Source organism: Thunnus albacares, chromosome 24, assembly GCF_914725855.1.
Source record: "Thunnus albacares chromosome 24, fThuAlb1.1, whole genome shotgun sequence".
Lineage (NCBI taxonomy): Eukaryota > Metazoa > Chordata > Actinopteri > Scombriformes > Scombridae > Thunnus > Thunnus albacares.
In genome coordinates this window covers 16,721,067-16,734,644 of record NC_058129.1, presented here as the reverse complement: position 1 = coordinate 16,734,644, position 13,578 = coordinate 16,721,067, and the positions used below count along the sequence as shown (strand labels likewise).

Sequence of the window (13,578 nt, the reverse complement as noted above, 5' to 3'; positions counted from 1 at the left end):
TAGGTGTGTAGATGAGGATGTATCATGGCTGAAAATATGTGTGACCAGAAGACAATCTTTTGCTTTTGTTTCATGTGTTTTATTTATTTTACGTCCCCCTGTTCAACCTTTTAATCGCCTTCTCCCACCGCAGCCGTCATCGCCCTGTTCTGCCGACAGTATGACATCATCAAAGACAACGACTCCAACAGCACCAAGGACAAGGCAAAGAGGCAGCTGGTCCGCGCCACTTCCTCCTACTACAACGCTTCCGCCCGCAGCTCACCCATCTACCACAACGGAGCCGTACGCAGCAGCAGGGTGACTCATTTACTCTCTGACCCCTGAACTCCCTTTTTTTAAAAAAAAAAACAAACTTCTTCCTCCTCTTCTTCTTCTTCTTCATGGCTTTCATTTTGTTGCAGCACTTCTCTATTATGCATGATCAGTCTTGGCTGCCAGGAATATTTTGTTTCCTCTGAAGAGCCCTTTGCAGTTGCATCAGAGATCTCCTAGCAACCAGGGCTGCTGCCATCATGGCTAAATATAAAACAACCAGGCTGGAAACAGAGAGCTATAGCTGCAAACGCTTGTTGGGTTGCTGCCGGAGATGCAGGCAGAGATACGCTCAGGCAGCAGTCTGACAGGGTAGATGTGTTTCTATATATAAGCTGATGTGACGATAAACTGAGCTTTGAGGAGAGTCGGATTCACCTGAAAGCAGCAGGTGCATTAAAGCAGGGACACTAGCTTTTATGCTTTTAAGCACTTTCTTCCTCAAATACACCTCTGCATGTCTGATAAGGTACACAGAGAGTGAGGTCATGGCGGCTGTGAAGCTTCTTTAACCGCAATTCAGTGTTTCTTTCATCGGTCTTCCTGACGAAATTTCAGGGGTTTATTTTAACGAGCGTCCACTACGGCGTTTGCTAGTAGATATTGAAGTTTTCTTGATTTTAACGAAGGTAAACAAGCTGCTGGTGTGCATCAGACGATTTAAAAAACAGGATGTTTGTCTACAGATTCAAAACCAATGAAATGCAAAGTCAGTGCTTACAGTTCGGTAGCATCCAGCAGACTTCAATTATCGATCAATCTATCAGTTATTTTCTTGATTAATCATTTTCTATTCACCATGCTAGAATGTGAGATGAAGTATTTCAATAATTAACTCACATTAGAGATGCTGGAACCAGATATGACTTAGTTGTTAATCAGTTATTACAATTATTGCAGATTAATCAATGTATTGGGTAATAACTTCACTTCTGATCTACTCAGCTGCAACTGAGACAAGAAATTCTGAAGCCTTTAATGTCTTGTTTCTCTTATTATATTTGTTCCGTATCAGCTTGTTCCAACTCTTCAAAAAGCTTTATGTGATTCATACTGAGGGAAAATTTCTATTTTTATTTTTTTATAGCTGCACAGATGTCTCGTGCATCGTTTTTGATCATTTCTCTCAAATCTCAGCTTGATATATTTGATATCTTTGGAAACTTTGGGCTTGAATTTGAAATGAAGTTCTGTGGGTTTGACTCTAAATATAATAGATATATGATGATATATGTGGTGCGTTTTAATGAAACAAATGTTTCCGGTGCAGATTCAGAGCCAGATAAGTTAAAAAACAACAACATTAGAACAAGATGTGCCAAACATGATTCATTTGTGTGTCTGGTTGTCTCGACAGCAGGTTTTTATTTTATCCTCCCGACAGTTTTCTCTTTCAGGGGAGTTATTTTTCTCTAGTTTTGAACATTTCTCAGCCAAAACACAACCCAAACTTAAAGCAATTAAGTGAGAAACTCAGCTGAAACCTGAGCCGAACCCGTTGGGAGCAGTTCGATCTGTGCTTTAAATGTCAAGCATGCACACACAGGTCAAACAGCTCATTGATTTGTTATTAAATCTTTGATAGACATCACATATCGAGTACATAAAGGCACGTTGCAGTGCTTGTGAACGTACGCTGCGGTTTGTGAGTCACGCTCATGTATGTTACCCTGCGTCTCTGTTTATGAGTCATGTGTTTATGCTTCTCTCCTCTCTCTCTCTCTCTCTCTCTCTCAGCTTCACAGAGCCTCCTCATCCATCAGCATCATTAGAGTTTGAGGGACGTCGGTTTGGGTTTTTTTTTTTTTTTTTTTGAGAACTCAGCAGGAACTTTGCAGCACAGGACGGGAGACGCCGACATGCCCTGATTCACCGGAGTGGGATTATCATGACAAATGGAGAATTTATAGACCTGGCTGAGATTCTTAATTTATTGTAAAATATGGGCAAAGTAAGAGGCACGTCATGCAGACGTGGAGGAAATGGAGGACTACTGCTCTCTAGTGGAAGAAGACTAAAACATCATGGAAACAGCTGTACACTGGCCTCTTGTGGTGTCATACCATTGCAGCTTTTTAGAGCCTGAATGAGCTGATGCGAACTCAGAAGAGTCTAGTGCAAGAAGACGCATTTCGAACTGCAACCAAACGCATTTCCTGTTTCTCCAAAACAAAAAAAACAAAAACAAAACAAAAAAAAAAACCCCACACATTTTCTCTGATGTCAAAGACTAAATTGTGAATATTTGCCAGCATGTCGGCCGACTGTGTGCCACCTCAAATGAATTGTCATTTCAACAGGTCTGTGTTTGACACATGCAACGAGATGAGATGTTGATATTTAGCTTTTTATGAGAACAGAATCATGTCACCTTTTAGTTAAACATGTGAATGCAAGAGTGTGTGTGTGTGTGTGTGTGTGTGTGTGTGTGATTACATTCAAAGCATCTAAAATTAACTCTTTATTGCAATTCAAACATTTGAACTCACCTGTATGTTTCATCTTATAAATAATTAGATGAGTAGTATTAACTTCTAAAAGAGTGTATTATATGTACAGTAAATGGGCTATGTACATAAATTAAAGGTATTAGTAATTTAAATGTAATTTAGACAAATATTTGAATGTATGGGATGATGGTGTTGGAGGATGGGAGCATACCGATTGTACACAGTAAATTTTCATAATCATTTGAATTAAATGAACTCATATTTTACCATTGAGTCTATGTAGTTAGATGAGTTTTTCAGGTCAATAATTTCAAATTATCAGTAGACTAAATGTCATCAATTGTTGCAAATTGACTATTTAATACTCGTTCAGTCTATTTACAACTTGATTATTTTTAGTTTATTGGCTGACTCTGACATTAGCACATAAAATACAGCTGTAAATGTTGGGTTACAGCGTGTTATTAGGACGTATAAAGGTGACCTTGGATTATCAATGACTATGTTTACAAGGGGATAATGTTTTTATCTGCTGCACCAGGCAACGTTTGCCAACATAAAGCAAAAAGTGGGGCTACATTACACAAGATCCACCTCCCTTATCCACTTTATACAACGTATATCTACATCTACAGCTTGTATTTCTTGTTCTGTCAAACGTAATTTTGGCGATTTTACAGGATCTCACTAATATCTACGATAATCTAAGTTGTAATAAACCGGAATCATCCTTTACATTGCTGCCAGAATTCATGTTGAAACCTAAACAAGCACGTCTCCTCCGCTGCTCAGTTCTTCTTTCACAGATATCCTGAAACTGCAACAATCAATGCTTCCTGAATGAGACGTCAGCTCTTCCCCCTCACACCAGTCTCGCTGCGCTGCAGGTCAAAGTTCAGCCGGATTCCGCTTGAAGCGAGGTGGACGAGGCGCAACAGGAAGCGAATGCATGTCCACCCCCTTCTTCTATAAATGAATGAGGTGTAAAATCAATCTGAGCCAGGAAAAGGAGGTTTGCTTATATAAGTTATATGTTTTACGGGGATTTATAATTAATCTAATGCAGCTTCAAACTTAAGATGCTAGAAAGACAAAATGAATTCAGGATGGGTTAAGAAGAGGGATGTCTGCGCTAACTATAGTGATATTTTTATAAAGAAACAGTTGAAAGATGATGTTTTAATGTATCATTTTGACACTTTATGGTCATTTTCATGCCAAAGAACCAATATCTTGGTTTAGATAAACCTCTAAAAGACATTTCAGATTATTAAGGCACCTGACAACTCTTCATTTAAAGCTTCTCTGATGTGTGAAGAAAGGAGTGGGTGTTTCTGGTATTTGCTATTTGGATCACTTGCAACATAAAGTGCAGTTTTTTTTTTACCCTGTGAGTGACATTTTTCTGGTTTTGGAGAATTTTCTCAATGTGAAGTACAATTAAGATTTTTGGCCTCCTGCATCAAAATTTAGTGTCATCCAAGATTTTCATAGTAGGAAAATATTGAATTTTATCAGGTCCAGTACATCAGTGCTCATGAAAATATCAGTCTAACCCTTTATTGTCATTAATATCATAATATTCTGCTCACATTCTTAAAGTTATAATTCCATAATGTCAGACGCTGAATCAGATTAAACGAGATCTCTGACTGAGATTTCCTCTGAGACATGCATTACTCAAAAAACTGTAAAATTTGTATTTTTCAGTTATTTTGGATCATCTGCTTTTCTTCATATTACATCAATTTTGCAGGTAAACTAACATTGATATTTTCTGCAACTCTGTTTTCCCCACTTAACAATAAACAAGTAAAGAAAATAAAAATGTGGAAGTACTATTACAGCCCCAACAAGTGTAATAACAACAGTCGGACACAAATGTGCATGTGTGTGCGTACGTGCATAGGTGTGTGTGTGTGTTGACATTAATATTTGTGTGTAATATCTGCACACACATACGGAAGCAACTGTTCCATTTCAGTAAGGAGACTATTTCTCCACAAACAACCATTAATATTAAAGGAATATTGCTGCCAGAAATGCAATAATTAGCCTTTTTTTTTCAATACGACTATAATACAACTTATAATGTTGTACAGAAATGTTTCAGGTTTTGACCATGATGACTACAGCCAGTAAAAAAAACATGGATTTAATTTTGGACAACAGATGGCGCCTGAACTCTATCAGATGCAGCTTTGTAAGCTGGAGAAATAAAGTGGTGCATGCGTGTGTGTGTGTGTGTGCATGAATTGTGTCCAATATTTGGATGTTCAACATGCTGTATGTGAAGAAAATGGTGTTGACAGTTTTTGTCCATTTATTTAAAACATGCATACGTTTCTTCTTCTTTCTTCAAATAAAAAACAAAACCAATTTTAAAGGAATAGTTCTAAATTTTGGGGAATTCGCTCACTTGCCTGCTGCCCCCGATAGTGACAAAATCCACCAATCAGCACCTCTAAAGCTCACTAATTAACACATTATGATCATTTATTAATCTGCAAAAATCGAAGTGTAAAAATGTCAATTTACCATTTTATTGTGGGATTTATGCAGATGTTGTTACATTTAGACAGAGCCAGCCTAGTTGGACAAGTACATTTCCCAAATGTCATAGTAGTCCATAGTAGACTACACATGGTGAGTTTGAAGGAAGGTTCTTATATTTTTTACACTAAATATTTTTACATTTTATTGTTTTTCACCCAAAAATATAATAAAGACGTTTAGTATGTGAGGAAGGCCTTGAAACAGCATTTTGGGGAGATAAAAGAGATATCTGTCAGCTTCCAGCACCTGCTCATGTATTAACATATGTGTAAGACGACAGGTTGGTCAGCAGGAAAACATATGAGCAACAAAGCTTTCAGATTCTGCCACTGAGGAATGCATATATTTCATTTGAATAGAGGCAAATGTCAGCTTTCACCCCACACTGAACATGAGTTGCAGCTTTAAGGCTTCCTGGGTCAGAGGTCACAGGACGGACTTCCAGATCAGACACTGCAGGCGCTCCTTGACCTTCAGACTTGAAAGCAAAAATATTCTCCTGCTATATTTTGTCTTTGTTTTTGGCCTCGGTCCCAGCCTTCCCTTCTTTCTTTCCTTTCTTTTGAGCAGGAAAACAAAAGACAGGAAGGGAAGATGGAGGAATCTTTAGCGAGGGGTGAGGTAAAGGGCAGGTCACCCTCGCCGACAGACTGAAATATCACAGCTTGCCCGGGGCCTGTCATCGTCTTTGATACTCTAAGGGAATTTGTGACAAGTCAGGAGTAATATTGAGGGAACGAGGGCCAACGGCTGCCAGCAAGAAACCACCAGGGAGAAAGATCGATCAAGTGCTTTTGACTGAATCATTGACTGTGGGTAAATCCTCTTCTTTAATGTTGTGCAGTCAAATTTCCTTCGAAAGGAGTCTGGGCCTCCCTTTCCTGCAGGTGCTGGAGGATCTCATTCAGAGTTAATGAGATTCTAATCCGACGTATATAACAGCACCCTCCACAGTGACATTTAAAGAAGTCGTTAAGTGGTGATGGGTGAGAACGAGGAGCTTGAGACACAGTGCTACGGAAAATGTGTCTTTGCTTTTTGTCTGCATGTTCTATACAAGTACTGGACAGTATTATGAGTACAGACATGGGTACCCTGGTGTCTTGAGTCACACTAAACTACAGTACAATAAAAACAATAGTCAAAGTAAAATTAAACAGAAAGTGTCAGAGGTGTTTTTAAATTTAAAGATCCCTTTTTTTTTATTAAACTCCTTAGCATATGTCCTCTATTTTATTTCAAGCACTGGATAGTTAGCTCCACAAAAGAGTTGAGGTTTTGGGTTCAACCCTGACAGAGCTTCGTTTACAAAAGACAACAAAAGCTTTTAGAAACGCTTACAAGAACTTGTGGCACACACAGGTGCACAACAGTCTAAAGGCTGTTAGGTTGTTGGTTCAAGCCTCAGTGTGAAAAAAAAAGCATCAGTGTTTTTGAGAGCTGATAGCTCAAATGGTAGAAAAGGTCTCACATATGCCTCAAACCTCAATTTTTAAATATTCGTCTCAAAAATCAACATCTAAGACTGAGAAATGGTGCAAAAAATCTGTTAAGGCTTCTGGCTCAAGCTGGTGCACAGATGATTTACGGCTGGAAAGTTGTTGGTTCAAGTCTTGAATATTATTAAGCTTTAAAAGCCAACATTTCAAGGTTGAGATCCACTGTGGAAACTCTCATTAGCTTTAAGTACATTTACCAAATAGAAGTCAGCCACACTGCTGAAGATTGAACAGCTCCGATGAAAACTCTTTTGCACCATCTGCTTGTATAGCTGACTGTGTTAGACAGCTTCTTTGAAGTTTTAAAGGTGTGGGTTCAATACTGATGCAGGCAGTGAAAGTTTTTTAAAATCAGACAAGCTGATGAAGTTTGAAAAGCTCTGATGAACAGAGCAGCATACTCTAACACCTTGTGGCTCACTGTGTTAGGCAGCTTTTGTTGAACTTTTAAGGTTATGTGTTCAAATCTCCTTTCTCTCAGTGACTTTTGAAAGTTGTCACCCAGAAGAAAGGTTGAAAAGCGCTCAGCAAAGAGCTCCAAGTGCAAAGGGGACCTGGTGGTGTGACAGCATGGTCAACACAGACCTCAAATACATTTCTAGACATCAACTCCACCATCTGGTTGTGAAGCTCACTGTGTTAGACAGTGTCTTTGAAGTTTAATGGTTGTGGGTTTAATCCTGTCACTGGTAGTGAGGTTGGGCAGCCTGGCTGTGAGGTGGTTTGCTTCAGTGAGGCCACACTACTGTCTCCTGCTTGTTTATAGACACTACAGGTGCAACTGTTTGTGCTCTCTACCAAAACATTTTAATGTAAACCACCTCACAGCCAGGCTGCCCGGTGTTACGGACAAACTGGTCCTAGTTGGTCAACCAGGTGTCTGCACCGAAGCAGTTTTACATGGAGTGGGGTGTTACCCACCCTTGTGGTAACTTTCTGACTTTGTTGAAGTTGTGTGTTTGACCCAGAGCCAATCAGTTGTGTGAAGCTTTAGCTCACTGTGTTTGACAGCAACACTGAAGTTTTAAGGTTGTGGGTTCAATCCTGACTTGATCAATTACTTTGTAAAGTCAGCAGTTGTATTTAAGATTGAAAACCCTTGGTAAAGGATTGACCCTTGAGTCTCACTGTGTTAAATTATGCCACTTAAAGGTTTTAAGGTTCAAGCTAGAGCTGCTTGGAGATTTTTTAAAGCCAATATCATGAGTGATGGTTGTCCTGGTTGAGTAGCTCAGTCTGTTTGGCAGCTGTTTAAAGTTTTTGATGTTGTAGGTTCAATCCTGGAACAGTCAGTCTTCTAAACAACACAAGATACACCACTGAAGACTGAAAATGTTTAATGACAACACCCTGATACCATCTGAGCCAGTTGTGCACTGTGTTAAACAGTGTTGTTAAAGCTTTAAGATTGTGCGTTCAATCCTGCCTTGTTCAGCTGCCTTGATGAAGATTGAGAACTTTTGCTGAAACCTCTTCACTGCATGTTTACTTTGTGGCTCAAAGTGTAAGACAGCTGCCCTCAAGCTTTAAGATTGTGGGTTCAATTCAGAGAAGGGTTGTTTTTTTGTTTTTTTTTAAGCAAATAATGTGCATAAAGATTTAGATGCTCTGTCAAAGTACCTTTTCAGGGACCTGATCCAGTAGCGTGAACTGTTTGGTAACTTTTTGACTTTGTTGAAGCTGTGGGTTCAGTCCAGCCAGACCACTGAGGACTGAAAACACCAAATGGAAACTCTGAGACAGTGTGAATCTGTAGCTCACTGTGTTGCACAGTGACTCTGAAACCTCAAGGTTGTGGGTTCAATCCTAACTTGAATTTTGAAAGTTATCTTCTGAATTGAGGATTAAACAACCTTTGGTAAAAGGTGCTTACGGCTCACTATGTTGAAAGTGTTATGTTGTGGGTTCTAGTCATGGCCAATTGGTATCTTTTGAAAACTAATATCTTGAGTAAAGACAGAAATGTTCTGACAAAACATTTCTTCAGTAGCATGGTCCAGTAGCTCAACCTGTTGGCAGCTGGTTGAAGGTTTTGAAGTTGTGGGTTCAATGCTCGGTCTGTCATTGAGCTTTTTCAAGTCAGCCACACTGCTGAAGGTTGAACAGCTCTGATGAAAACCCTTCATCCATGGCGTTGTTTATCTCAAGCTTTTAGGCAATTTCTTTGAGGTTTAAAGGTTATGGGTTCAATCCTGACACTGGCAGGTACATTTTTAAAGTCAGACACACTACTGAGGATTGAAAACCTGATAAGACCAGTGGCTGCTATCTGAACCTGTAGCTCACTGTGTTAGGCAGCTTCAGTTGAAGTTTTATGGTAATGGGTTCGAATCCCGAGTCGGTCAGTGACTTTTGAACATTATCACTCAGAGGAGAGGTTTAAAAGCGCTCAGAGAAGAGGTGTGAGTGCGAAGGGGACCTGGTGGAGTGACGGCTTCGTCAACACAGATCTCAGATACGTCTGCGGACGTGAGGTGGCTGGTTCGATCCCTCTCCTTCACCAGTAACTGGAGCAAAAAACTGTGTCCCACATGGATGGGTAAGGGGGGGGGCCTTGTCCTCCCCCGATGTTCCGCAGGTATGTAAGCAGGGGGTTATGAAAGAGGAAGTCCCGTCCAGCTGAAGTTTTACTGATGCATGGAGGTGCGAACAAGTTTTTTAAAATGTTGGAAGTCTCTTGCCATCGCATGTTTGTTGCTTATTATGTTGTGTCATTATTAATACACAAAACCACCGCCTTCCTATCGGGGTAAAATGAAAAATTCTCAAATGACACTCTGCGTCTACATACTGGTGTAGACTGCTTTGATACTTATACATGTACTCTTGTACTTTATATGTGCTCTTATACTTAGATATATGTACTCTGTATTTGGTCTGAGCCAATATCAATACTTAATACTTTGTAAACCAACATTACAGACAGAGCAACCAAGAAGTTCTTTATCCCTCAGCGGGGATTGAACCAACAACCAACAGGTTTAAGGGCTTATCACCTGTCACTCATCCTATTGAGCTATTCTTCTGGTTGACAACACTGACGTTTATCTCATACACATCTTGTTCTTGCACCCCTCATGTTACACTCCACATTTCATGAAAATGACATATTTGTAACTCAGGGCTATATGGCTTGTGTGTGTTCACAGCTATCACTTGCTTTGTTAGGGTTGGTTTATTTGGGTGAGTTGGGGATTGAACCAACAACCTTGTGAACACCAGCCATTGATATATCCACTCAGCCAGTCACAGGACACACCCACCAGCTCCGGAAAATGCTAAATAATAAAGCTTTAGCTCACTGTGTTTGAAAAAGTTTTTTTTTAAAGTTAGCAGCTGTATTTAAGATGTAAAGGCCTTAGTAAATGCTTGACCCTTGTGGCTCATTGTGTTAAAATACGAGATTCTCAATCTTGACACGAGTGTGTCAGACAATGCCGGGATTGAACTCACGACAATTAAACTTCATGGAAGCTGTCTAACACAGTGAGCTTCACAACCAGATAAGGAATAAGACTTCTTATCAGAGCTGTTCCACCTTCAGCAGTGTTGCTGACTTGAGACAGACTCAGGATTGAACCCACAACTACATAACATTCAACTTGCTGTCAATCAGGCTGAGCTACTAGACCAGGACAATCACAAGTCAAGATATTGGCTTTAAAAAATCTCCAAGCAGTTCTTGCTTGAACCTTAAAACCTTTGAGTAGCATATTTTAACACAGTGAGCCTCAAGGGTCAATCTTAATCTTAAGGGTTTTCAATCTTAAATACAGCTGCTAACTTTAAAAGATGACTGATCGAGTCAGGATTGAACCCACAACCTTAAAACCTCAGTGTTGCTGTCAAACACAGTGAGCTAAAGCTTCACACAGCTGATTGGCTCTGGTTCAAACACATAACTTCAATCTTTAGTCAGAACGTTACCACAAGGGTGGGTAACACCCCACTCCATGTAAAACTGCTTCGGTGCAGACACCTGGTTGACCAACTAGGACGAGTTTGTCCGTAACACCGGGCAGCCTGGCTGTGAGGTGGCTGCAGCTCCCAGTGTCATCAGTCTAACCAGCAACACAGGCAGCAATTTTACCTGGATTGGGGTGTTACCAACACTTTTGGTAACTTTCTGGCTGAAGATAGAAAACCTCAAATGAAAATATTTTTCAATCTGTCTAAAACTTTATCTCACTGTACATTGATGTAACTTTTGCCGCCCTGGCAGAATTAAAAATATCATCCTTGGAACAGGGTGATTTTGACACTAATGCTGAATCAGTTCAAATGTTTTGGTTGAAAGCACAAACAGTTGCACCTGTAGTGTCCATAAACAAGCAGGAGACAGTGATGTGGCCTCACTGGAGCAAACCACCTCACAGCCAGGCTGCCCGGTGTTACGGACAAACCGGTCCTGGTTGTTCAACCAGGTGTCTGCACCGAAGCAGTTTTACATGGAGTGGGGTGTTACCCACACTTGTGGTAACTTTCTGACTGAAGATTGAAGTTGTGTGTTTGACCCAGAGCCAATCAGCTGGATCAAGCTTTAGCTCACTGTGTTTGACAGCAACACTGAAGTTTTAAGGTTGTGGGTTCAATCCTGACTTGATTAGTCATTTTTCAAAGTTAGCAGCTGTATTTAAGATTGAAAACCCTTAAGATTAAGATTGACCCTTGAGGCTCACTGTGTTAAAATATGCTACTCAAAGTTTTAAGGTTCAAGCAAGAACTGCTTGGAGATTTTTTAAAGCCAATATCTTGACTTGTGATTGTCCTGGTCTAGTAGCTCAGCCTGATTGACAGCAAGTTGAATGTTATGTAGTTGTGGGTTCAATCCTGAGTCTGTCTCAAGTCAGCAACACTGCTGAAGGTGGAACAGCTCTGGTAAGGAGTCTTATTCCTTATCTGGTTGTGAAGCTCACTGTGTTAGACAGCTTCCATGAAGTTTAATTGTCGTGAGTTCAATCCCAGCATTGTCTGACACACTCGTGTCAAGATTGAGAATCTCATATTTTAACACAATGAGCCACAAGAGTCAAACATTTACTAAGGCCTTTACATCTTAAATACAGCTGCTAACTTTGAAAAAAAACTTCTTAAAAAGAACTGATCAAGTCAAATTGAACCCACAACTTTAAAACTTCAATGTTGCTGTCAAACACAGTGAGCTGAAGCTTTACACGGCTGATTGGCTCTGGGTCAAACCCACAACTTCAACAAAGTGAGAAAGTCACCACAAGGTGGGTAACACCCCACTCCATGTAAAACTGCTTCAGTGCAGACCACTGGCTGAACCACCGGGACCAGTTTGTCCGTAACACCGGGCAGCCTGGCTGTGCGGCCACACCACTGTCTCCTGCTCGTTTATGGACGCTGCAGGTGCAACTCTTTGACCTCTCTAACAAAACATTTGAATTGATATAGCAACCCAGTGTCAAAATCACCCTGTTCTAAAGATGACATCTTTAATTCTGCCGGGGTGGTGAAAGTTACAGTGAGTACAGTGTACAGTGAGATAAAGTTTTACACTGGTTGTAAAAAAAATTTCATTTGAGCTTTTCTGTCTTCAATTAAGAGTAAAGAGAGCAATAAACAGGAACCACTTCAAAGCAAGTGTATGAAAATGGATTTCAACTTCTGCTTTAGAAGAACACTTTCTTAACCATACTTTCTTGGCATGATGCATTTAGAATTTATTGATTTAGCATTTTCCGGAGTTGGTGGGTGTGTCCTGTGACTGGCTGAGTGGATATATCAATGGCTGGTGTTCACAAGGTTGTTGGTTCAATCCCCAACTCACCCAAATAAACCAACCCTAACAAAGCAAGTGATAGCTGTGAACACACACAAGCCATATAGCCCTGAGTTACAAATATGTCATTTTCATGAAATGTGGAGTGTAACATGAGGGGTGTAAGAACAAGATGTGTATGAGATAAACGTCAGTGTTGTCAACCAGAAGAATAGCTCAATAGGATGAGTGACAGGTGATAAGCACTTGAACCTGTTGGTTGTTGGTTCAATCCCCGCTGAGGGATAAAGAACTTCTTGGTTACTCTGTCTGTAATGTTGGTTTACAAAGTATTGATATTGGCTCAGACCAAATACAGAGTACATATATCTAAGTATAAGAGCACATATAAAGTACAAGAGTACATGTATAAGTATCAAAGCAGTCTACACCAGTATGTAGACGCAGAGTGTCATTTGAGAATTTTTCATTTTACCCCGATAGGAAGGCGGTGGTTTTGTGTATTAATAATGACACAACATAATAAGCAACAAACATGCGATGGCAAGAGACTTCCAACATTTTTAAAAATTTGTTCGCACCTCCATGCATCAGTAAAACTTCAGCTGGACAGGACTACCTCTTTCATAACCCCCTGTGTACAGACCTGCGGAACATCGGGGGAGGACAAGGCCCCCCCCCTTACCCATCCATGTGGGACACAGTTTTTCGCTCCAGTTACTGGTGAAGGAGAGGGATCGAACCAGCCACCTCACGTCCGCAGACGTATCTGAGATCTGTGTTGACGAAGCCGTCACTCCACCAGGTCCCCTTCGCACTCACACCTCTTCTCTGAGCGCTTTTAAACCTCTCCTCTGAGTGATGATGTTCAAAAGTCAATGACCGACTCAGGATTCGAACCCATTACCTTAAAACTTCAACTGAAGCTGCCTAACACAGTGAGCTACAGGTTCAGATAGCAGCCACTGGTCTTATCAGGTTTTCAATCTTCAGTAGTGTGTCTGACTTTAAA

At 40.4% G+C, this 13,578-nt stretch overlaps 1 protein-coding gene across 4 annotated transcripts in view; it reads left to right on the top strand.

Annotated features, from left to right (window-relative positions):
* LOC122976456 (fibronectin type III domain-containing protein 4-like) overlaps nucleotides 1-3,500 on the top strand; it is a 65,673-nt gene extending 62,173 nt beyond the window's left edge. For all 4 annotated transcript variants that reach the window (XM_044344951.1, XM_044344949.1, XM_044344950.1 and 1 more), the window contains 2 exons: nucleotides 134-300; nucleotides 2,053-3,500. In XM_044344951.1, the coding sequence (XP_044200886.1) occupies nucleotides 134-300; nucleotides 2,053-2,094 (209 nt within the window). In that variant the 3' untranslated portion in view covers nucleotides 2,095-3,500. The remainder of the gene's footprint in view (nucleotides 1-133; nucleotides 301-2,052) is intronic.
* The last annotated feature ends 10,078 nt before the right edge of the window (nucleotides 3,501-13,578 follow it).